The 22,916-nt window shown below is 42.0% G+C and overlaps 1 protein-coding gene across 8 annotated transcripts in view; it reads right to left on the bottom strand.

Annotated features, from left to right (window-relative positions):
* Nucleotides 1-4,331: 4,331 nt before the first annotated feature.
* The window catches only part of MRPS16 (mitochondrial ribosomal protein S16), a 36,860-nt gene continuing 18,275 nt past the window's right edge, over nt 4,332-22,916 (bottom strand). For all 8 annotated transcript variants that reach the window (XM_069240749.1, XM_069240744.1, XM_069240745.1 and 5 more), the window contains 3 exons: nt 21,368-21,400; nt 13,783-14,043; nt 4,332-6,285 (listed from right to left, as the gene is read on the bottom strand). In XM_069240749.1, the coding sequence (XP_069096850.1) occupies nt 6,152-6,285; nt 13,783-14,043; nt 21,368-21,380 (408 nt within the window). In that variant the 5' untranslated portion in view covers nt 21,381-21,400 and the 3' untranslated portion in view covers nt 4,332-6,151. The remainder of the gene's footprint in view (nt 6,286-13,782; nt 14,044-21,367; nt 21,401-22,916) is intronic.

Genomic DNA, 22,916 nt, shown 5'->3' on the forward strand with positions numbered 1-22,916 from the left:
TGTGCTCCTTGCCTCCTTTAGCCTGCTGGCCACCCTCTCCTTGGCACGGGAACGCAGGTCGTACCACCTCTTTCTTATCTCCTCCACTGAGCGCTGCGCAACCCCCATTGCGCTGACTTTGGTCTGGATGTCAGCCCAGAGTTTTCACTTCTCACTCTCTGGGACCTGGAGTGAGCTCTTCCCAAATAGCCGGTCATGGCTCCTCACCACCTCCTCAGTGAGCACCTCCAATTCTTGCTCACTGATCTTCAGCCTCCTCTTCCTCTCTCCCTTCTCCTTCCCATTAGCAGCATTGGCCATGTTGATGTCAAGTCCTGCCTTGCTCACAAACTTGCTCCCTGGGGCTGGGCTGTGTCTCTCTCACTGCTCCTTTGGGTGTGGCTCCTGGAAACAGCCTGGGCAGACTCACTTCTTGCTTGTGATGTCATCAGGCTGTGCCAGGTGTCCGTTTTCGCAATTTGCGATTTTCAAATACCCAATCGCAAATATTTTTGCAATTTGGTATTTGGGCCTCGCAATTTGCATTAGCGATTTTTAAGAAATTGCTATTTCCGAATCGCAATTTTGTTACATTGCATTTTGCGATTCAGAAATAGCGATTTCTTAAAAATAGCTATTTGCGATTCGCTAAGGTTTTTTTTCATACATCTGGCCCAAGATGCCTGCGTTACATATTTTGGTTGTATCTTTAATTCTATAAGGTAGCCATGGATTCACCCTTGAACCCCCATCCCCCAATCGCAATCAATTTTGTGCCCATGGAGATAATAACTACGGAGGAAGTCAGTGCAGCCTTAAAAGGTAGTGCCTCTGGGAAAATCACTGGGCCCCCAACGGGGTGCCAGTGGACATTTTTAAATCATACACTTCCTTATGGGTTCCAGTACTAACCCAAATTTTCAATGCAGCAGGGAAAGGATATTTCCCGAGATCATGGAGTGAAAGTGTGATTACTCCTATATTTAAAAAGAGGGACAGAGGAAATTCCAGATGTTCTAGACCAGTATCCCATTTGGACTTCACTGTGAAAACAATGGGTAGGGCGCTCATAGGTAGGTCAGAAGCTTGGGCTGAGGGGGGGAGGGGTTAGAAGGTGGGAGGGGGAGAAGTAGGAGAAAAAAAAAAAACACACACATTGACAACACAATATCGGTTTAGGAAACAAATAGGTGCAGTGGAGCAGGGTATTAATTTTCACCTTATTGTTAGCAAATATAAGATAGCATGTGAGGGGAACATTTATCTATGATTTGCAGATATGACCAGTGCCTTGGATCTTGTGAACCATGCAAAACTGTGGCAGGTGTTAATTGAAATTGGGGCCCCAATAGATATAATTTGTCATCGTTCCCAGCTGGACTCAAGTTTAACATCATGCATACATTTTGGGGAAAAATGGGTAACGCACTGAAAAGTTCCTATTAACATGTGGCATTAGGCAAGGCTATTTCCTTTCACCGCTTTTGTTCTCATTATATATAAGCCGGGTGAACGGCTTTTTGCAGACTATAAAAGCCTATGGGCCTAGAGTGGGCCGTCGAGCCAGTCTAATTTTATTATACGCAAACAATGAGGTGCTTTTAATCACAGCCAGCAAATGATCTATAGCAATTGATAAAAACATTTTGTAGCTTTTATAGAGGACAGAGACTTTATCAAAACCTACACTATGGTATGTGGCAAAATACCAAAAAAGAGGGAAGAACCATTACATTCAGGGTTATAAACTAGAAGAAGTGGCGACTTTTAATTACCATGGCAAGCTGTTTTCTCAGAAAAGAGACGGGACACCACCCTTAACAAGTCTTAAATTAAAATATACGAGTCAGTGGAGCAGTGCATAATTTTGTTAAAGATAGGTAACAAGCCCCTCAGAGAAATTGTATAAACGTAAATGCCTCCCAGGTCCTTTATATGGTTCATCAGCCTGGGGGTTGGCAATCTGTAACTGGTTATAGTCACAGGAAAATATATTTTTATGTAGGCTTCTGGCTGTCCCAGGTGCAATCCCTGCCAATATTGTACATAAAGAACCTGACATTAAGTATATGGAAGGCGTATATGGAAGGCGCCATCAAGCTCAATACACTTACTAGGTGGCAAAGCATCTGGGTGAAACAGGGTACTAAATTTACCAGGGATATCATAAGAAATTAGGCCATCAACAATCCATTTCATGTTATTCTGTAAAGTGCATAAGGACAGGTCAGATTACAGAGTGTAATTAAAGCAGCTGTTTCAAAGAACAAAAACAGATGCTTTTCCTTCTTCTGCTCTACATTCACAAGCAGAAAGGAGATATTTATGGGAACATGTTTTTTGTACTCCTTAGGTAATTAGAGAAAAGTAAAAAAAATCCTGGATGCTTCTACATAGTCAAAGCAACTGCGATTTTTTAATAAAAAAAAAAGAAGAATTTAGTAAACAAATTCTAATATCTTTTTGCAACAAACATGTAACAGTTTTGCATATGAAAGAGCTGTGCATCAAGGATTTAAGTGGTTTGTGGGAAAGGTGATGATGTGACCATGTAATATAAGGAATAAATTCCCTCCCACCCAACCCAAACTTTTTAAGATTATTGTAAGCTACCTTGGAGTTCATCAACCTTCTAAAAGGAAACTCCTCTATGACTTGCAATATCCTTATAATGTACGACAGGGGGTTCTTTTATTTATCTAATACATTTGCCTAGTTTGATCAGGCGGCTACCTAGCATGACTGACTTCACACCAACATAGAGCACATATGTCAATAGAGACCATCCCGACCAACTGTTTCTTAGTACTCTATCACAATGAGACCACTGAGAGTGATGTTGGTAGTCTACATTGACCAACCATGGTATTTGCATATTCTGCAACAAAATTTTCACTTTTTTTGTACATTCAGACAAGCCTTCTAATAGGTCTGACAAGTGGTTCCACCTGGAGTTTAAATACCCTATCTACGGTGGCCGGTTCTACTGTGCCCAATGAGTAATGGCTACGCTTTTAGAGTTTATACACGGACAGAGTACACAATGGCCCAGAGACAATTGTGATGTTTTTTCGATAAGAACTGGTAAGCTAATTCATGCTGCCCAGTCCTGTAGTGGATATCAAAGGTATTTGCCTCACTCTGATTCAAATCTTTTTCCATTGGAAGCAATAGTTTCCCATCCACAGTACCCGACATACGTTCATGATAGGTAACTCACCCTACACCCAAGTAAAGATAGCTCTGTTACACTTTGTCACTTAATCGGGTGTTTGAAAGGTTCTTGCAGACGAAGGAATAATACTTATTTCACATACTTTCTTCACAGGATTTAAAGTTTAAGGATACTAGTAACAGCCATTAACAAAAGGCTGCAATGTACACAGTAGTAGTGATCAATGACACAAAACCTATTTTACTACTGCCTTCATGATTGACACTTCACTGAATGGTATATTGCATTTAACTACACTTTTAAGATTCACACAATATATTATAGAACAATTAAGAGTGTGTTTTACCTGGCTCATACCATACTTCATTTACAACTTTTATTTGTCCAACCTTTTTAGTGCCCAATTGTACACCTGAGTTTCACATGTATTTGACTTGCAGTGTTATTGATTCACCTTATTTTTACTTAAGACTACTACATTTTAACCAGCCCTCGACAACTGTTTTGTTTGTTCACTTTTTAACTCCAACATGTTTAACTCACTACAACAGTCCTGAAGAAGCTCACTGTGCTATACACTGAACAAGCTATGTGTTGCCTGTACTCTACAACCATATTTGTGCAATAAAGGCTTTATATTCTCAGTATTACATTTCATTGGGATGTGCACTCGCACCAAAGTTTTGATTGTATAAACCAAGGTTGCTGCAGCTTGTGCTTTCGAAATGCTCAAGTCAAACATTTGCAGGACACTGATAAAGGGAATACATTTGGTAAGGCAAACAAGTAGTAGCAGTGTACACGGATATAATGATTATGAGTCACATCTAAAGCAATACCTAAGGGAACACAAAGCGTGAAAGATCACAGGAATACAATTAAACCAACTCCCATTAGCAGACTATTAAAATAAATGGGTGGGACAAATCAGGGAACATGTTCTTCTGTGGTCAGGTTACTGTTCAACATATTATTTCAGTTTCATGGTATACTGCAACTAGAAACAGGTTACTGATGCTTTAATGTAACAAAAGGGGAGTCTAGGGCAAACAGGTAGCTTGTTTGTCCTGATAACATAGCAGAACAATGACATGCTAAAGTTGATGAATTTGTCAAAACTAAGGGGCTTGGATAAAGGAAAATCAGACATCTTCTTCAAAGAAAGAGGGTAAAGATCTCTGGCTAGAATCAGTTTAATCATAATCAAGAACACTTATCCATAAGAAAGAACTACATTAGAGTAAAGAAGTGAAATACCTAAGAGGTCAATTAAACGTGTAACAGAATAGTAAACAGAGCCATGACTGATACAAATGTCAAGCCTGTGGAGAAGAAAAAAAAATGGAAACTTACAACAAAGCATGATTTCTGGAAAGCATCTGAATACAAAAAAATAATTAACAAACCTCTGTAAACTATACAATTATTAGAATGGTAACTCAAACCGAATATGTGTAATCTGATTCTTAAACAAGAGTATGTTTAGAACATACACCACAAGTAGGCCTCTTTCACAAAGACTCAATGGGAACTGAATATAGCAGTATCGCTCCACCGTACTTTTTAAACCTTGTATTTGGTGAACAGGGAACCATCACAACAAGTCTTCCTAGGAGCCAAATCATTTTCTGCCTTGCTTGTTAAATTGCACAATTGGACCTCACAAATAACTGTAATGATTAGTGATCCCACATGAATTCAAAATCAATCTTATAGAATCTACAATATTCATTAAAACATCCCACTTTCAAGGAGTATCCACCTAGTCAGGTACCCAAGGGCCAGCTCCTCCACCTTTGTCCATCATATGTCATTTACTGAATCACACGGTCTACAAAGAATCAACAGTAATATAGTGGCAAACCTTGTTCATTGAGATGCTTAGTCATCATAAAAGTGAGGTCTTATATCAGACAAGAGAACAAGCGCTTTGCACATGTATCCCAATATGCATTTGCAAAGCTCTATACATGTTGAACTAACTGTATAGTTAGTTAATTAAAATTCCATTTTGCCTGACACATCAGCCTTGTGCCTTTGTTCACAAGAAACTGCTGGTGTCACACGGAGATGATTATATTTAAGGCTGACTGTATTTTAAAGATAGTGCAATATGTTACATTGCTAACCTGCAATAACTGTCTGCATTGCTCTCACCAGAGACGCTGATGGCCACTAATCTAGATGTGCATTGGAACAGTAAAGCCCTCCAGACCATCTTCAGCAAAAATAAAAATAAACATTCTACCCACAACTCACTGAATACACATCAAAAACATTACACATCTAACACACTGTAACAAGCCAAGTCATAATTTTATCTGAAAGGCAACGTAAGACACAGCTGGAAAGTCACCAGAACACAAATGGTACTGTAAGGACATACCAAAAGTAGAAGGATCAGTAGACTATTGCTGATAACAAGTTTCAAAGGTCAAATAAACCTCAACTGTTTTAATTTGTAAGCCAGTATGCTGCTTCACTACAGAAAGTGGTTGGGAAATATTTGAATTTTCCTTTTAAAGGGTTCTCTGGAAAAAACACAGATTTTAAATAACTTTCATAAAAGGTGTCAATTTGGAACTCGTAAATGTAATGCATGCAAGAACAAGAGAAGGAGAAATATGAAACATGTAAGACAAAGCTCATTACATGCAGAGAGTGAAAGAGAACATAAAAAAGGTTTAGGAACATTTAAAATATACTTTATGAACACAAGAGAATAAAATAGAAGACTAGTTTCATAGTCCAATACAAGCGAACAGTGAGCTAGTTATCAATTTCATTATGTAATTGTTTTTGCAATCAGATTTGATTCACAACTGAAATAAAAAAATAAAAAATAAAAAAAAAGACAGTCAAGCAAATTTTTACACTTTTTCAGAATTTATCTGCTGGACCATAATGCCTTGGACGTCAGTCCTGCTGAAACTAGAGTATCAATAGGTTTTGCGTATTGCGAAGTCTGTGACATTCAGAATATGTCCCTACACGCATTTATGATGTATCAGACACTTGAACATCTGTGTTTTTTTGCTCAGAAACAATTTTGGCTTCCATTTCTCTTTTCTTCTTTAGCCTTTCTGCATTTGTGATGGTCATGGGATGAAGAGGAAACAATCCAGCAAGGCCTGAAAGCAAGAAAATATTATGGTCACTAATTACAGAATTCATGATGGGATATTTGTTAACATGCCATGTTTTTGTAATACGATATGGTAACCAAGAGCCCCAATGCAACAAAAAGGAGATAGCCATGGTCTACCAAAAAGTCCATATGAAACTAATAAATATTGTAGGAAATTGGTCCCTTGTTTGCAGTACTCCTCCCTGCCCCAACTTCTTTGCCTGATATCTGATGCTAACTTGACTGTGTGCTGGGATCCAGCTAACCAGGCCCCAGCACCTGCGTTTTCCCTAACACTGTAACATTGTTCCACAACTGGCACACCACTGATACACAACTAAGTCCCTTGTAAAACGGTACCAGTGGTACCAAGGTCCCTGTGACCAGGGAGGGTCCCTAAGGGTTGCAGCATGTATTGTGCCATCCAAAGGGACCCTCTCACAAAACACAAGCACACTGCCACTGCAACTTGTGTGTGCTGGTGGGGAGAAAAAGGTAAAGTGGACATGGCATACCTGCCAGGGTGCCATCCCCACCAACCACTGCCTGTGGCATAGGTAAGTCACCCCCCTAGAGTGGCCTTACAACCCTAAGGCAGGGTGCACTTGACCACTGGTGAGGGTATAGCTGCATGAGCAATATGCCCCTACGGTGTCTAAGTCCATTCTTAGACATTGTAAGTGCAGTATAGCCATATTGAGTACATGGGCTGGGAGTTTGTCATTACGAACTCCACAGCTCCGTGACGGCTTCACTGAAGTCTGGGAAGTATGGCATCAAACTACTCATCACAATAAACCCACACTGATGCCAGTGTTGGATTTACTGTAAATTGCACAGAGGGCATCTTAGTGATGCCCCCTGTATTTTACCCAATCCTTTAGTGCAGGACTTACCAGTCTGTGCCAGTATGCCACTAAGAAACAAGTTTCTGACCTCATGGGGTGAGGGCCATTGTGCTCTCTGAGGCCAGAAAAAAGCCTGCTCTGGGTGGAGGTGTTTCACACCTCTCCCCCAGAAGGAACTGTAACCCTTGGCGGTGAACCTCAAAGGCTCAGGCCTCCTGTTACAGTGCCCCCAGTGCAATCCAGCTAGTGGAGTTGCCCACCCCCAGACCAGGCCCCACTTTTGGCAGCAGGTCTGGCAGGAAAATTAGGTAAAACAGGGAGGAGTGACCACTCCAGCTAGGACCACCTCTAAGGTGTCCAGAGCTGAAGTGGCCCCCCTCCCTGCAGAATCTTCCATCGTGGTTTGGAGGACAGGGACCAATAGGGTTAGGACTGTGTCACCCTCCCCAAAAGGAGTGGACACCAGAAGGGTGTAGTCACCCTCAGGAACAGTAGCCATTGGCTACTGCCCCTGACCCCTGTAACACCCATATATCTAAGATTTAAGGGCTCCCCTGAACCTAGCTCGTCAGATTCCTGGCGACCTCAAGACAAGAAGAAAGGACTGCTAAGCTGACCTCCCAGCAGAGAAGACTCCAGACACCAATTGACTTGGCCCCAGCCCTACTCGCCTGCCTGCAGCTTCTGAAGCCTTGCTACAAAAAGGCGACTCACCTTGCAGGACCAGCGACCTCTCCAAACCCCCAGAGGATTGCCTGTCCACCCGAGGACTAAGAACTTCCGAGGACTGCAGCCCAGTCCACAAAAATCTACAACAAGGACTACAGAACCATCCTGGATTTGAGAGTCCTGCCCACTCTGTACCAGACGCCCACAGCCCGTGTCTAGGTGGCCCACAGGTCCATAGCAGGTCCCCAAGCGATTCCAACCTTGTGTTCACCCTGGGTGGACCCCTCTTGGCCAACATGACAACACCTGCAGCCTGAATCCAGAGAACCCCCCTGACTGCAAGAGAACCGGATGAATATTCCAGATGCATCAAGGTGCCCCTGCACCTGCAGCCCCCTGGTCTCGGGGAACTCGACCACCAGTCCAGCAACGTTCAGCAGCCCTCATCCTTGTCCAGCCTGTGGTTTTCTGAAACCAACCCCCTGAACCCAGCATCTTTGAGACCCCAGGTGTCCCCCTACAGAAAAGCATTGGAAGCCAGATGCTGTGTTTGCACCCGACTCCCCCATAGCCGCTGAAGGTGTGTGTTTGGTGCTGTCCTGTGCCTCCACCCAGTGTTCACCTAAACCCCCCAGGTCTGCCCTCCGAAGTCACGGGCACTTACCTGCTGGAAGAGCTATTTCTGAGTGCCCCCACTCACCACAGGATTCCATTGTAAATCTGACACCAAATTTGACCTCTGGACCCGGTCAGCCCAGTGTTGCTGGTGGTGTATGTTTGGGGTCAACTTGAACCCCAACCAGTGGACATCCTAACCCCCGGAGACTGAAACTGCAAGTCGAGTAGTTACCACAAAACTACACTAACACTTTTCTCCCCCTAGTACTGTTTTGAAAATTGCAGTGTGCCAACTTTTTAAAGTGAAAAGTGTTACTTGTCTGTAAAACGTTTTCATTGCGACATGAAAAATAGGAACAGATGCACAAGAAAACTTATTCTCCACTTCCTTAGATGTTTGCCAATATCAATGTTTTTTTCTCAATCGAAAACCTAAGATATAGACAGAGAGGTTGCCAGTATGCTGAAGAAAAATAGAATGGGTGGCAAGTGCAACAGCCACAATGGTGGGTAAAATTAGGTTAGCTTACCAGCAAATGTAGTTTTCCATGACAAATATATTTTATAAATGCAAATAAAGTAATCCAGACTGGGAATCCACGGTATAATACAAAGACAATGATATTTCATTTTGCACAAAGTACATTGGGCTCTTTTCTACAGTTACCACAGTTTGTTTTCAACCACATTCTTCTGCCAATACAAACACAGAATAAATCCCTGGAGAATATTTTTGTCATATTGTGACCATGCAACACAAATGACAGCGTCCTAATGGGAGGGAGATGGGTTACAGGCCACATGTTTTCTTTAGCATTCAATGTTATATGGAGTCACACACTCATCTAACTCTTAACAAGCAACAAACACCCGGTAGACCGGTAAAAAGATATTGCATCAGCAGAATACAGCAGTAATCATAGCAGGGGCTAAGGGATTTGCCTTCTTTGATGAAGAACATACTCCACACATCCAAAACTTTCACAGCATCACTCACAACGTACAAAGATACAAACCATCTTCAAAGGAAATCTGAATTCCACGTCATTACTAGATTTTTGCCTGTTCAGGAAAGCCAGACTGAAAATAGGTGTCAATCCTAATCCACAGTTTAGCATAAGAGCCAGATTTAGGATTAGATTTAGGAGGTTTACAGTGGTCCTCAAACCACGTAATATGAGGTGGCATAAAGCACAGCATTAACTTTTCCTTTGAGGGAATACAAAAAAACGGGCAAAATAAACAATTCTATTACAGTTACATAAAAACTAGATAAGGCAAATATCCCAGAGGGAGAGGAACAAAGTAGTATTTAGAGTGGGATTAAAACACAAATGACAAACCTACAATGTACTAACTAACTGTCCCATGGGAAAATCTTAGTGCTGGAGATGGTTACAGAGGTCAAGAGAGAAATTTGCCCAAAAGCGAGGTCTTCTATTCCCACACTGCCATCTCATATCGGCTGCTTGCAACCAGCAAAGTAATTAATATGAAAAACACATAGAAAAACAAGGTACATTTAATTCATCCCTGCAGTTGTTCACTGGACAAACAATGAAATCTTGCTCAATCAAAATGCACTGAGGTAATATGTAGATGAGAAGAGTCCTGAACCGGCCACTACTTCTACTCACCCCTTAAGATAGCAGCTACTGGAACTCAGGCTGCATACCAACCAACATTGGCACTATTCACTCTCTGAAATTCTCTAGTCATACCTACTGAGGTACCTGGCTAAAACCTGCAGTAAGCGTTATCTCCCTCAGCATTAGTACATAAGAGGTTTCCAACAAAATAGAGAACCTCTTTGCCAGAGCTACTCATTTGTCAACAAAACCACAGCAAGGGATCCATGCTCAAAAACCTAATCCAAATCACACATAGTACCTTCCCGGAAAAGAAGTAAGAAATGCATGCTATTTAAACCCACATCACCCACCTCCCCTCCCCCCACCCCCACCCCGCACGACTGCGAGGTGACAGATCTCGCAACCACACACAATATATTATACTATTCACTGTCAAAACCTGATCCCCCACTTGATACCAGATGACTACACTCTACTTCACAAAAACAAACATCAAGAAAACAGTGAAGGCCAAAATGAAATACAGAAAAACAAACGATGTGGGCAGTATCTGACTATGCCTCCTTTAAACATAGACCAGTAGTTATCAAACTAAAACAATACCTATCAATCTGCTTCCAATGCGTCTACTGTCCCAGGACATAAAATTCCTTTTTTAGAATAACAGTGGCCTTCTGAACTCCGTGATGACAATACACAGCCTCTATCTTCCAAAGAGATTTCCTTTTAACACCAACAAGAACCCAATGTCAGAAACCTGAAAGAAATTAGCAGCCAGCCTAACATCTCCAAACTTGATTCCTTCTTGGCTCACAACAAAGGAAATACCTTTGACCTAATAATCGCCCCTCTCCACTCACACATCATCAATCTTGAAAAGTCTCTCATGCTTGGCAGGGCAGACCCTCACACAGTAAGATTACCACTCTTCCCTTAGGCCATCATTAAGAAGGTCAGTAAAAACAACAAAAATCATGAAAAGATCCTTTAAAAAAATCCAGAATTCATCACATTTCTTAAGGGCCTGGATACATAGCAACAACTACAGATATTCCTCAACAATGCTCGGAGGATCTCAACAACAGCTATGCCAACTTAAACATAGTCAAACTCGTTTGCCATGCACTAAAACTCAACTAGAAACCGTCCTACCCCAATCTACAATCAGGCCAAAAACCGACAAGTAAAAGTCTCAAAGCAATGCCAGCACAGTAAAAATAGAAAAATACTTAAACAAGCTAATTCTCTACATTAAAGCAGCTATCTTATGACGAGGTCAAATGGAACCTCAAACTACCACAGGGCACACTTTCAGACACTGTGGATTCAACTCAAAAATCTAACAATCCATCCTTTGCTCAAGCTGCAAAGACCACAAACTTCTCCAAAAACATAAAATAATAATTACTTTTATATAGTACTTTAAAGTGCTCTTCTGACATTTCCAAGAAAACAAAATAAGAGCTGCTACTATCCCCCAATTCAATAGTACTTGATTTACTGGCCCCTGAAGGATGGAAGTTCGAGTTGGTCTTTCAAGGATTCAAATCGGTGACATTACTACAGCAGCAAAGTTTTTACTCACTAAAACCATCCCACATAAAGGTCACCCTCTCAATAGCTGGACATCCGAAAGCTTACAACAATTTACAGCTTTTGCTAATTCTCACTCTTTATAGCGGTCCTCAGCCGGCAGCCATGAAAAAACCTTGGGCCTGGGACACATTTCATTTTCTTCTGTTTAATTTTCCTAAATGTCAAGCACAAAGTTAACAATATTTTCCCAACACTGCAGCACCTATTGATGAGGTCTTATGTTGAAAATATTTTATGCAAGCGGTTGAGGTGCACCCCAACACCATGACCATCTCAGGATCGCATCTCAGGTAAGTGCCAACACAACTGGACAGTCTCATGAACGTTAAAGCCTTCATTGCCTCATGAACCTCTTTTCCTCGAACTCTTACCAGAGGGGTCCACAAGACTCCCACAGACTATCTTAACTTCACATTATGGACTCTTAGGCGATGGGAACATCTCTGGCATCCTGTCCTTCTGCACCATGAACCTGTGGAGGCATGACCCAGCAGCTCAGCCCGGGTCATGTTCCTGCACCATGGCAGTTTTGTTTAGTGCCCTTTAACAGCATGGTTCTGACAGCTATCCAAGTCTCACAGGCTAGGTTCAACGTAATGGACTATGTCGAGGTTCTCTGCAGAGGTTGTGCCTTTTCCTACAAAGAGGTCCACTACTGGCACGGAGGACACCACTGGCCACGATGCAGATTGCCTTTGACAATGAGTGCCAAGTAAATTGGCAGGGACCTATAATAACCACCCTTCCTCACTGTTCTGCTAGGTAGCAAAATGGAGGTCCAGGGAGCTTGGATAAGAATATACCCCTCTATTGCCCGCTTGCTGCCTTAGTTCCCATTTCTAGAACAACAAATGTGGTCCCAGCTATCAACAGCTATTTACATTCTTCCATAACCCTTTTGCTCCGTTTGAGCACATTTTATTATTTTGACATGCTTGTAAAATTGATGGTGCTTTCCCATCACTGGTTACCACTTTAGTTTTAAAACTCGGTGGTAGTTGAGCCAGCTTTACTCATTAAGGAGTGTTCTTGCATACATTATAACAACAAAGATACCTATTCATGGCTCTTTTTACTTTGTAAAACAGCTGCAATAGGGCATAATACTCCACTTGACAACAAGAGAGGCCCAAACTAGCCAGGGAGCTGCACCTATAAGGACATGTGGAATCTTTTTCGAGCATATTTGTGGGAGTTAAATGAGCTGAGCTATGTTATGTTATTTCTAGCTATATTCAACCTTTGTACAGGTATGTGGCTCTCCTATCTCACTTCTCATTGCCATTGTTGCAGATTGTAAATCGCTAGCAATTAGGGAGATAGGCTATGTGCTTGGGATTTTTCGTCCTATGGACTTTGCTATTGCCGATATAACTGATTTTTGCTCCACACATGCTCTACTAGTTTGGTGTCCAGAAAAGACTGATTTTTTGGTGAAGAACTACAGTAAAACATGTGTGTGTTGATGGGAAGGGAGGATGAGGATTAGTGAAGAAACTGACCAAGGGAAATCTGCAAATAACCTGCTGCACCTAAGGCAGAACTAATGGTAGCTTTACAGAGAAGACAGTTTTTACACACGGATTGTGCCGTTGTACCGATCTCTGTACTGCACCAGATAAAGAAACTTTCATGTTAACATCATGTCACTGCACCCCATGTGCCACAGACTATTTTTCCATGCAGGATAATCAAGCTGCAAGATACATTGGCAGAAGCTGTGAGCATAGTACACCCAAAACAGAGGCGTTATGGGGGTTAGCAACAGAGGACAAGCGGCACCAAAGTGTGCAACTCTGCAACTCTCAAAGCCAAGCATTTGTTTAATTGACCATGGTGCAAATAAAGACAAATCGAATAACCACATGGCAAGAAAGAATCACGTTCAAAATGGATCAAGAAACAAATTATCTCCTGACCCACTGTTTGGCTGCAAGGAAGAAAACTAAAAGGGAACGTTTGTGGACAAAGAGCAAAGGGTGGTGCAAGTGCCTTCGATAGGCAGACATTGTGTCTCCTTTTCATCACACTTTTTTTAAACTGCTATGTCACAATTTGAAGTTCTATGTGTGTGACAGGCACGTCATGAGTTTGGAAAAGACCACAGTGGAGCACTAGAGGAAAGCATATTTATATAAATTAATAAACAAAAAAAATAGGATTATTATTGGGACTCACCAAAAAGCTTTTCAACTGGTTTAGTGGTGTGCGCTCCATTTCCAATCCAATATTTGATTTTCTCAATATTCAAGCTAACTAGTTTTTCATTGTACTTGTTAGGTAGTGGATCGTAGGACCCCAACTGCTCCAAATACTTGCTGTCCCGAGCACGCTTGTTAAATGCAGCCACGATCAGATAGAAAGGTCTGTTGGTACAGCCACGCAGTGCCAACCGAATAACAACGTGCCCTTTGTGGTAATATTTGGAGAGGATAGGCGCTAAACAGAAAACAATGCATTCGTGAATCGTTAGATTTAATGCATGTAAACATAAAACTAACTACAACTGACAGTATTGTAGAACCCACAACAAGCTGTGTTCATACGATCAATTAACATATCAGAATGATAGCTGACAAAAAACATAGCATTTACTTTTAAAAATAACGCCAACGTATGGTTATTTATTATCGATTTCAATTAAGCTTTTAAACGTTTAACATGACAAAAGTAAAACCAAAAATGCCATAAATAAATCTAGTAAAGAAATGTTCGGAATTAAATGAAGCAATTGTATGGGATGTGATATCAATGAAGTGAAAAAACGCTTTATAAAACTTTTGCAACCGAACTCATGTATTGGTGACACAAAAAAAAGAGATCTGCCAGTTAAAATATGAAACCATCCCTGCTTGAAGAAACGGCCCTTTTTCATAACTCTAGTCTGTTTATTCAATGCATTTTGGTGCCCTTCATGGAATTTTAAAGCTGTTTACATATCAGAATGAGGGCAATTCGTGAAACACTGAGCTCTCCTCTGAATGGGAACTATTGTAAAAATTAAACCATACGCAAGAAGACGTACTTTACGTCCCAGTCTAAGCTTCTAACTTTAGACAATAGGCCTTCATTCACCAAGATGCTGAGCTGCTTCCCAAAGAGATTATCGTGGCTTTGCACTTTAAATCATGGTCACTTCCACTCGAATCAAGAGCAAAAATCGAGTTACTTACCAGTAATAGTAGATTTGGTGCTTTAACAGCACACAGTGCTATACTGAACCTTCCTATACCGGTCATTAACTGCTTGGGCTGGAAACTCCTACATTGTTTCTTTGGCAAATGTTTTTATCAAAGTTCACATCAAGGGAGAAGGTTTCCTACTATAATATTTACCTCTGGCTCAGCATCATCTTCAGGGTGCCATCAATATGTGTGTGCATGTTATATGTATGCCCTGTTTTATGTACTGGTGGTAGGCTTGGTGGGTTGCACGAGAATCAATACCATCTTAAGTTAAGAAACTCTGCTTACACCTATGTAATTAGTTTATTTGCAGTACAACTTGAATTTGGCACAGATTCACATGCTAAGCTTAGAAAAGAAAGTGGTACCTTGAGTGGGAAGAGCTGGAGATGGAAAGCAGTTTTGAACAGTTCTAGTGTGTTTAGAACACCATGTTGTATCTCTGCTTACATCATAGGTGGAATGTTTGACTAAGGCAGGTACGAAGCCCTCCGTTCTTTTTTCCCCCTGGTTCAAGAACGAACTGCTTATCTGCTAAGGAATCACAAGTTTGAGTGACCCTGCTTGCTATGCTAGTCACTAGCTAGCCACAGCAAAGCTCTAGGTAACAAATAGCCATTTTGTCGTTCTAATGTGTTATTTATTTTCAATTAGCACATGTTGCACTTCGCACATCCAAGATATGGAGGTTTTGTCAGTCATTCAACCAATCAGGATTTATAAAGTGTGGCTAATCACCGCACTGTGTGGGGAGGCTGTTCTAGGTCTTTGCTGCGATGTGGGAGGAGCTTTCCCCAGTTCTGCAGATGCAGGGAGTTTGAGCAAGAGAAAGGAAGTGGTAGCATAGTCTTCGATGGTTGGTGGAAGTTCAGGCAGTGGTGAATGTAGGCGTGTCCTTGGTTGTGTAGAGCCTTGTGTGCGTGGGTCAGCAGCCTGAATTGGCATTTCTTCTGCACTGGGAGCCAGAGGAGTTGCCTGTGATGGGGTGTGATGTGGGTTTGTCAGGGAAGGTAGAGGATAAGTCTGGCTGCATATTCTGAAGTCTCTGTAGGTTTGTGGCGATTCCCATATAGAGGGCATTGCCGTAGTCCAGTTGCTGGGTCTCGTGTGTAGGGGTAGCCACTTGAAGATCTTACATAGCATGCACAGAGTGAGAAAGAAGGTGGAGGAGATGGTGTTGATCTGTGCTTTCATGTTGATCTTGTTGTCAATGATGCTTCTGACGTGGTTGGAGGGAGTGGGTGCGAATCGTAAGTCTGATGGCCACCAGAACTCATTACATATGTTGCAGAAGATCAGTACTGTCTTGTCTGTGTTCAGCTGCAGGCAGTTGTTCTTCATCCAGTCAGCAACACTTATCTTGCATCTGTGGAAGTTGTGGTGGTGGGGTCATCAGTGAGTGAGGGGAGGTGTTGAGGGTCATCTGTAAACAAAATTATGTTGATACCAGGGGATCCAACGATGTTGGCCAGCAGGGTCATATATGCGTTGAAGAGCATGGGGGCTGAGGGATGAGCTCTGGGTGAATACCACATGATCGCCTTGGGTTCAGAGGTAAAAAGGTGGATCCTATGGTTCTTCCACCGAGGAAGGAGGTGATCCATCTGAGCACATCACCTTGGACGCCAATGTGGTGAAGTCTTTCAATCAGTGTGTGGTGGGATACGGTGTTGCGAAGACTGCAGAGTGGTGGAGGAAGATCCAAGCTGCTGTTTCTGTTCAGTTAACGAGGGTTCGGATGTCGTCAGTGGCTGCAATCATGGCGGTTTAGCACTGTTCCCAAGGTTTTGGAGAACACAGGAAAAGCCTGTGCCCAAATTAGCACTGAAAGGCTGCTGTAACCTATATAACCCAGATGTGTACACAGTACAATTGTGCAGTTCTGCAGATGGGTTAAAGGGTCTTCATTTTAAAGGACAGTTAACAACTATAAGGAAAGTGGTTTAAAATATAATAAGCTTAAGCTTCAGTTTAATATACAGATTTAAATCCTGGTCCAATCAGCCCTACGCTCAGGTGGCATGTCGGCACCAATGGTCTTAGTCTAAGTAAAGTGGAATTTCCATCTTTCATAAAGTCTTTCATTGTGGGTACCTTGAACAAGATCGGTTTGTTGTGTCCTCTTGACCTGGACCTGGGAAAGGCTGCTAAATGAACTGACATATTCAAGTATTTTCGAGTTAGATGTATGAGGATGATAATGTTCCATTTATCATGGCTTTCCTGAGTCTATCCAGGTATTCAGGTGGATGCATTATAAATCTGAAGTTTGACCTCAGGAGCCTTGCTGCAGAGTTGGTCGAGGCTGGGTTTGTGATTGATTGTTCTCATTCAGCCTACATACTGGTTTGATCTTCATATACAGTGCACCTAAAACATTTAGCAGGTGCAGAGTACCAAATCTGTTGAAACTTGTACCCACTTTGACGGCTATTAGGTTCCCTGTTATGGAAGATATTAGAATTTTCCTTAGATGATTCTAGATCAACGAAAATGTAGGAAAGCATTAGCAAAGGTTAATTTCCTCTGATCTCGGACAATGGAATAAGTGTGCAAAGTTGCTTTCTGATCCTGGCAGGTGTTGTATCGGGAGTGAGGTAATCTCTCTAAAACACAGTGCCAGATGTTCTGGATTTCAGAAAACACTTAAAGCAAATGTGTTCCGTCCAGTTTTAGTATATACTGCACTACTATTTTGCAATCATCACAGATCATAAGATTCTTGTTCTGTGTCTTAAGAAAGGATTTGAGGACAAGGCCCAAAGTCCTGAGTTCAATTCATTTATATGCTCATTTTGAGCTAGCAATTTGCCTAAAGCTCCAAGTTCCTTCCGTGCACATTCAAACATCCTGTCAAGGTTGCATATGTAGTGATGGTCATGTTAAGTTTTTAGTTCCACAAAGCTCATGTCCTTCCTGTCTGCACTCGAGCTTTTTGAGGGACTGTAAATCCCTTGCATTACCATTAGATCTTTACCACCCCTCGTTCTAAAACCACTAGATGTCACACTAGCCTTGTAGGGTTCTTAGGAACCAACTAGAATTTTGCACTAGATAAATGCAAGACATTATCATCTCCAACATCCTCATTCCTTTAGGAGACTGCAACGCCATTGATTGTGATCCCAAGTTGGCGTAGGTTTATTGCTATCTCAGTCTTCTTGAAGCAAGTGCTGTAGGTCTGTTCTTCGACATACAGTGTTCTAGTTAGGGATGCGCTTGATCTCTCCTCAGGTGTATGGCAGTTGACTCATGGAAACAAACTTTGAACGGACGTTACCCTAAAAAGTTAAATCTTGAGCAGCCAGCTCTTTGGGTCTAATGTGAATCTTATGGACTTTTTATGTTTCTGAACTACAAAGATGTCCTTGAATGCTCAATAGATAGTGTTGATAAATGTTGCCTTCCATCACAGGTATATGTTACGTTACCTGAATAACCCGATGTGACAATCCTGGTCTTGGCATGTCATGCTTTTTTTGGCTCAAGATGTGTATGGGGACCTTGGGTTCTCTCCTGAGTGGGTCTCTTTTTTTTATTGTTCACTGGTCAAAACAGTATGGTACCAAATATTGGGAAAAATATTGTCTAACAGTGTACTAAATAGATTTTGCAAAATTATCACCTCAATGGCGTTCATAATAGACAATCTAAACTCAGGGGAGCAATATTTTTTGTAAACAAACAATATTGAGGATGCAATATTTCTGTCAGGCACATTTGTGCCAATTATATTATGATATACAACTGTCGAACCTTTTGGCATTTCCTTCAGCATTTTTAGTAAATGGCCACCGTTAATGCTCTCGTTGTAGGAGAATTGTCACACAAACTACCGTATTCAGCACACATTTCACAGGGCTGGCAAGTTCCCATCAGTCTGCACGGAACTTAAGAATTCGCAGAACCTTCTTCTATGAGAGGTAAGGAGATGAGAAAAGCCTTCCTCAATCACCGCTTTGAGTTGGGCATGCCAATTCAGGAGCCTCTTTATTGTGCCCCCTGTAATTGTGTTTTGGCATTTTCCAATGGTTTAACCTATTGCTGCAGGCTCTTGGGCAGGAAAGGGCTGTCGTGTTTTTGAGACAGCCAGACAACTTAGAGATAAGTTTTATCAAGTCCACCCGTCTGTTTTCTTTTTTTTCTCAAGGGCCATTTATTTCATAATCAGGGTGACCCTTTCAAAAGGTATACTGTATATTTAACTTGCCCCGAAGCCAGATAAGCACAGCCGTGCTAGTCTGTACAATAATTCACTTGTTAGTACTTGTCTGGAAACTTTTTCGCCCTATTCAAGTGTGCTATAGAGGTGTAGCATGTGCCTTGCTTCTAATTGTCTCTGGAAAGTGTTAAAATAATTCCTCCGTAGCATACCACCCTACCAACTCCTGCCATACTTTGATAGCATGCTAAGGCACGGTTAAAAGGCATACAGTAGTGTGCACTGGTAGGAAAACGTATGTCTACAGCTCTAGTCTCTTGCGCTCCTTGTCAGTCGGTCATCCGAGGTTACTGCTGCACCCATGATTTCTAGCCACAGCAGCAGCGTCAGCCAGAGAACTGTTCACAACGAAGACTGGCTTGCGTGGTGCAGGTCCTATTTCTTCACCAGCTAAGGGTTCGCTGCCCTCGTGGAGTGAGGATGAACAGAAATGAAATAAGATTATTACACAAACTGTGAAAATATGGGTAGTTTTAGATGGCCCCATGCTGGAGTCAGAAGTACATCGGGTGAAGAAATAGGAATCTTCTTCAGAAAGGAAATATGCAGCCCTTCTCCAGCTCAGTAGATCAGTTTGTTAAAGGTTGGTTGACTGCGCTGGCAAGGGGTAAGGAAGTATAATTTCCTCCCCTGGAGATTTGGCGTGACAGTTTTTCCATTCACTGTCATCAACAACGGGGGTCACTTCGTTCTCAGGCTCTCCCTCATTAAGCCTTTCACTATTACGAAGCCACCAGTAGTGTGCCTGACAGACCTGTTTAGGCTCAGTGAGCAGAATTGAGGGTATGGTCTAGACTGTTCACAGTCCCAAAGTGCCACTCCTGTTTTGTAAAAAGTGGTTGGTTGTCTTCTTGAGAGTACCCCATATATTAAGTACTATTCTCTTTTTCAGTGCCCTTTAGGTCTAGAATCTATTAAGCACTCTCAAGGGATTCCTTAAAATGTTATGCTGAGCTTTTGACAACCGTTGGACTTCTGGTATTGAGGCAGTTGCCTCTGGCATCTTGTCCCTAAATGGCTTTGACAATCATGTTAAAGAGCAACGAACGTAGCATTTGAAAAGGATACTCCTGGGACTTCTCAGGGTCGAAAACAGCAAACCCATGTTTCTACTTTTGAACCACACCTATTGATACCAATATCACAAAACGGGTCTGGCCCAAGTGTTGCACTATCAGCATGGATCTTTGATGGCAGTCTAGCAGAAGACTTAGGGGGTCATTCTGACCCTGGCGGCCGGTGGCCGCCAGGGCCACCGACCACGGGAGCACCGCCAACAGGCTGGCGGTGCTCCCACGAGCATTCTGACCGCGGCGGTTCAGCCGCGGTCAGAAGCGGCAAGTCGGCGGGCTCCCGCCGACTTACCGCTGCTCGGGGGAATCCTTCATGGCGGCGGAGCGCGCTCCGCCGCCATGAGGATTCCGACAGCCCCTACCGCCATCCTGTTCATGGCGGGAAACCCGCCATGAACAGGATGGCGGTAGGGGGTGCCGCGGGGCCCCTGGGGGCCCCTGCCGTGCCCATGCCAATGGCATGGGCACTGCAGGGGCCCCCGTAAGAGGGCCCCGCAAAGTATTTCAGTGTCTGCCATGCCATGGGATATCCGTGACCGCTGTGACGGAGTAACCTGTCCGCCGTGTTCTAAATCAGGTCCAAAGGCTCCAAGGATAGGGAAGATAAGTGCTAATTATGACTGCCTCATGTAGGAGCCTCGATCGTGAACTAATATTTGATTTTCTTACTCTTAAATTAGTACATTTGAAAAATTGGGGCATATATTTGATCAAAAGCTAGTTCTTCCTGCTCAGTGCTACCAAAAGGAAGTCCAGGTTAAAAGTGTAAAACAACAGATACTATTAGAGGGCTGTGATGCCATCATGATATCACTTCTGGTACACGTTCAGGAATACAAAAATCATCCAATACCCACTGCGCCATGCCACTTAGAGACAAGGAGGTACCAGAGTTAACCCCCTAACTCCCCCACTGCCCTGTAATCCTACATATGGTAGAGGAGCCCTGATACAAAGTAAGATACTACTCACACGACTCAGCAGAGAAGTAAGAACTATAGGTGTAGGATGTAATGAGGTATTCCAGGGAAGTAAGATATGCAGTGAAGGAGAAGGTATATACTCTTGGTAGTAAGGTTACTGAATTTAAATGTAACTGATTTGAGAAACAGTTTCTAGTGCTTTCATAAAGCGGTGGGTGACACTTTTTACCAACCAGTTAAAAGTTTAATTATCACAATGAATGCAACTCATCCTATTTGGAAGACCCATCCTTACCAGGTTCTACCTCATTTTATCTGAATTAAGGAAATTACCAGTAACTTTACTCAAAATGTACTTACAAAGATGAACCATGGTGTCTTCTTGTTAATACTCTACAACACAAGAAAGAAAAAAAAAAAAAAGTAAAATTCAACTTAAAAGTAGTTTTCAACACCAAGTTTTTAAACGTATTCTATTCATATGATTTTAACTTGCAAATTGTTGGCAGAAGTTTGTTAACTGAAGGTAACTAGGCACATACCCAGAGGTAAGGCTTCTTTCCTAAATAACACAATAATAAACAACCACAGGCAAAGCCAATAGGTCTAGCCTACATAATGAAACTGCCAAGATAATAAGCTTTGCCAAAGTGCATTTGTGAAGCATTGTGTTAAAACAGTAAAAGAAAAAAAACAATCAAATACTGGAGGAAAAGTAAGCAAAGTATTTCAAAATGGTACACTGAAATCAATATTTTCAACTTTATAAATTCCCTGCTTTATTTATCAAATACTTTTCCCTCAGGACACTCTGTACATAAATCAATAAAAGTCGTCCAAATAAAGGGACGATAAACAGGCTGTGTACGGGGGGGGGGGGGGGGGACATACACAAAGAGGCAGGACAGCCATTCACGAAGAAACAAATGAAAATGACAACAAATCAAATAATTTCTTTCCATTATCAGGCTACAACCCAAACTGTACGTTTTTGCTAGGGGTCACAAGAGGCTTTTGCCTACAGATAGCTAAAATCTGTCTGGGAGGTAAGACCTAAAAATCACCAAAACTAATGCACTAGTAGTAGGAAAGCTGAACATTAAAACCTATTCATCAATCTTCAGCTTTATAGCCTCATACCTTTGGATGAGGTCTTTATTTTTGCTGGGCTAATGCAAGCCATATCCTAGCATATTGGATGAATATGAAGTTGGATATTTTGAAGGGGAAGAACAGCGATGGCAGGTGGAGATGCATGACTTCGGGGCATTCTAAGTCATTGACCAAGGTGACTTGCATTCGAAATAGAACCCAGAGACCAGGTTTGCCTGGGACAGGATCAAAAGGGTGTCCTCTTGCTTGGGCACAAGAGTACACAACAGCTTCTGAAAATCTAAAAGTATTTCTTTCGTATCTCTTGCTGACATCTAGTGTCTCTTTGTCTGCATGCAGGTGTTTCCAATGAGCCAGCTATAGCCAGATTCGGCTTCACAATGGAGGAAAGGACAGAAACGTGCTGCACAAACTCTGAGGCAGAAAGGAACCAATAGGGCCTGAAGAAGGCTCAAAAGTATCAAAATAAAAAGTAGTGGAATTAGTTTTATGCATTGCGACCATAATAATAAATACCAATGGTGCCGGTGTTCACAAGCTTACTTCTCTGATTAAGGTACCAACATATCATTTAGTAATGCTGGGAGCTTTTGCTGCAATTGCAGAGTCAAGGTAAATAATTCTGAATACCTTGAAACAAACATTTAGTACGTGACATTGATCCGAAGAGTATACTTGCTGAGAAATAAGCCTAAAGGTTTCCCAATAATTAGTGATTATTTTAAAAAATTAAAAAATAAATAAAAATAAAAAAAATTACTGTCATGGAAATTGTATGAAGTTGGCCTGGGATGTG

The sequence above is a fragment of the Pleurodeles waltl genome, chromosome 6, assembly GCF_031143425.1.
Source record: "Pleurodeles waltl isolate 20211129_DDA chromosome 6, aPleWal1.hap1.20221129, whole genome shotgun sequence".
In the NCBI taxonomy this organism is placed as follows: Eukaryota; Metazoa; Chordata; class Amphibia; order Caudata; family Salamandridae; genus Pleurodeles; species Pleurodeles waltl.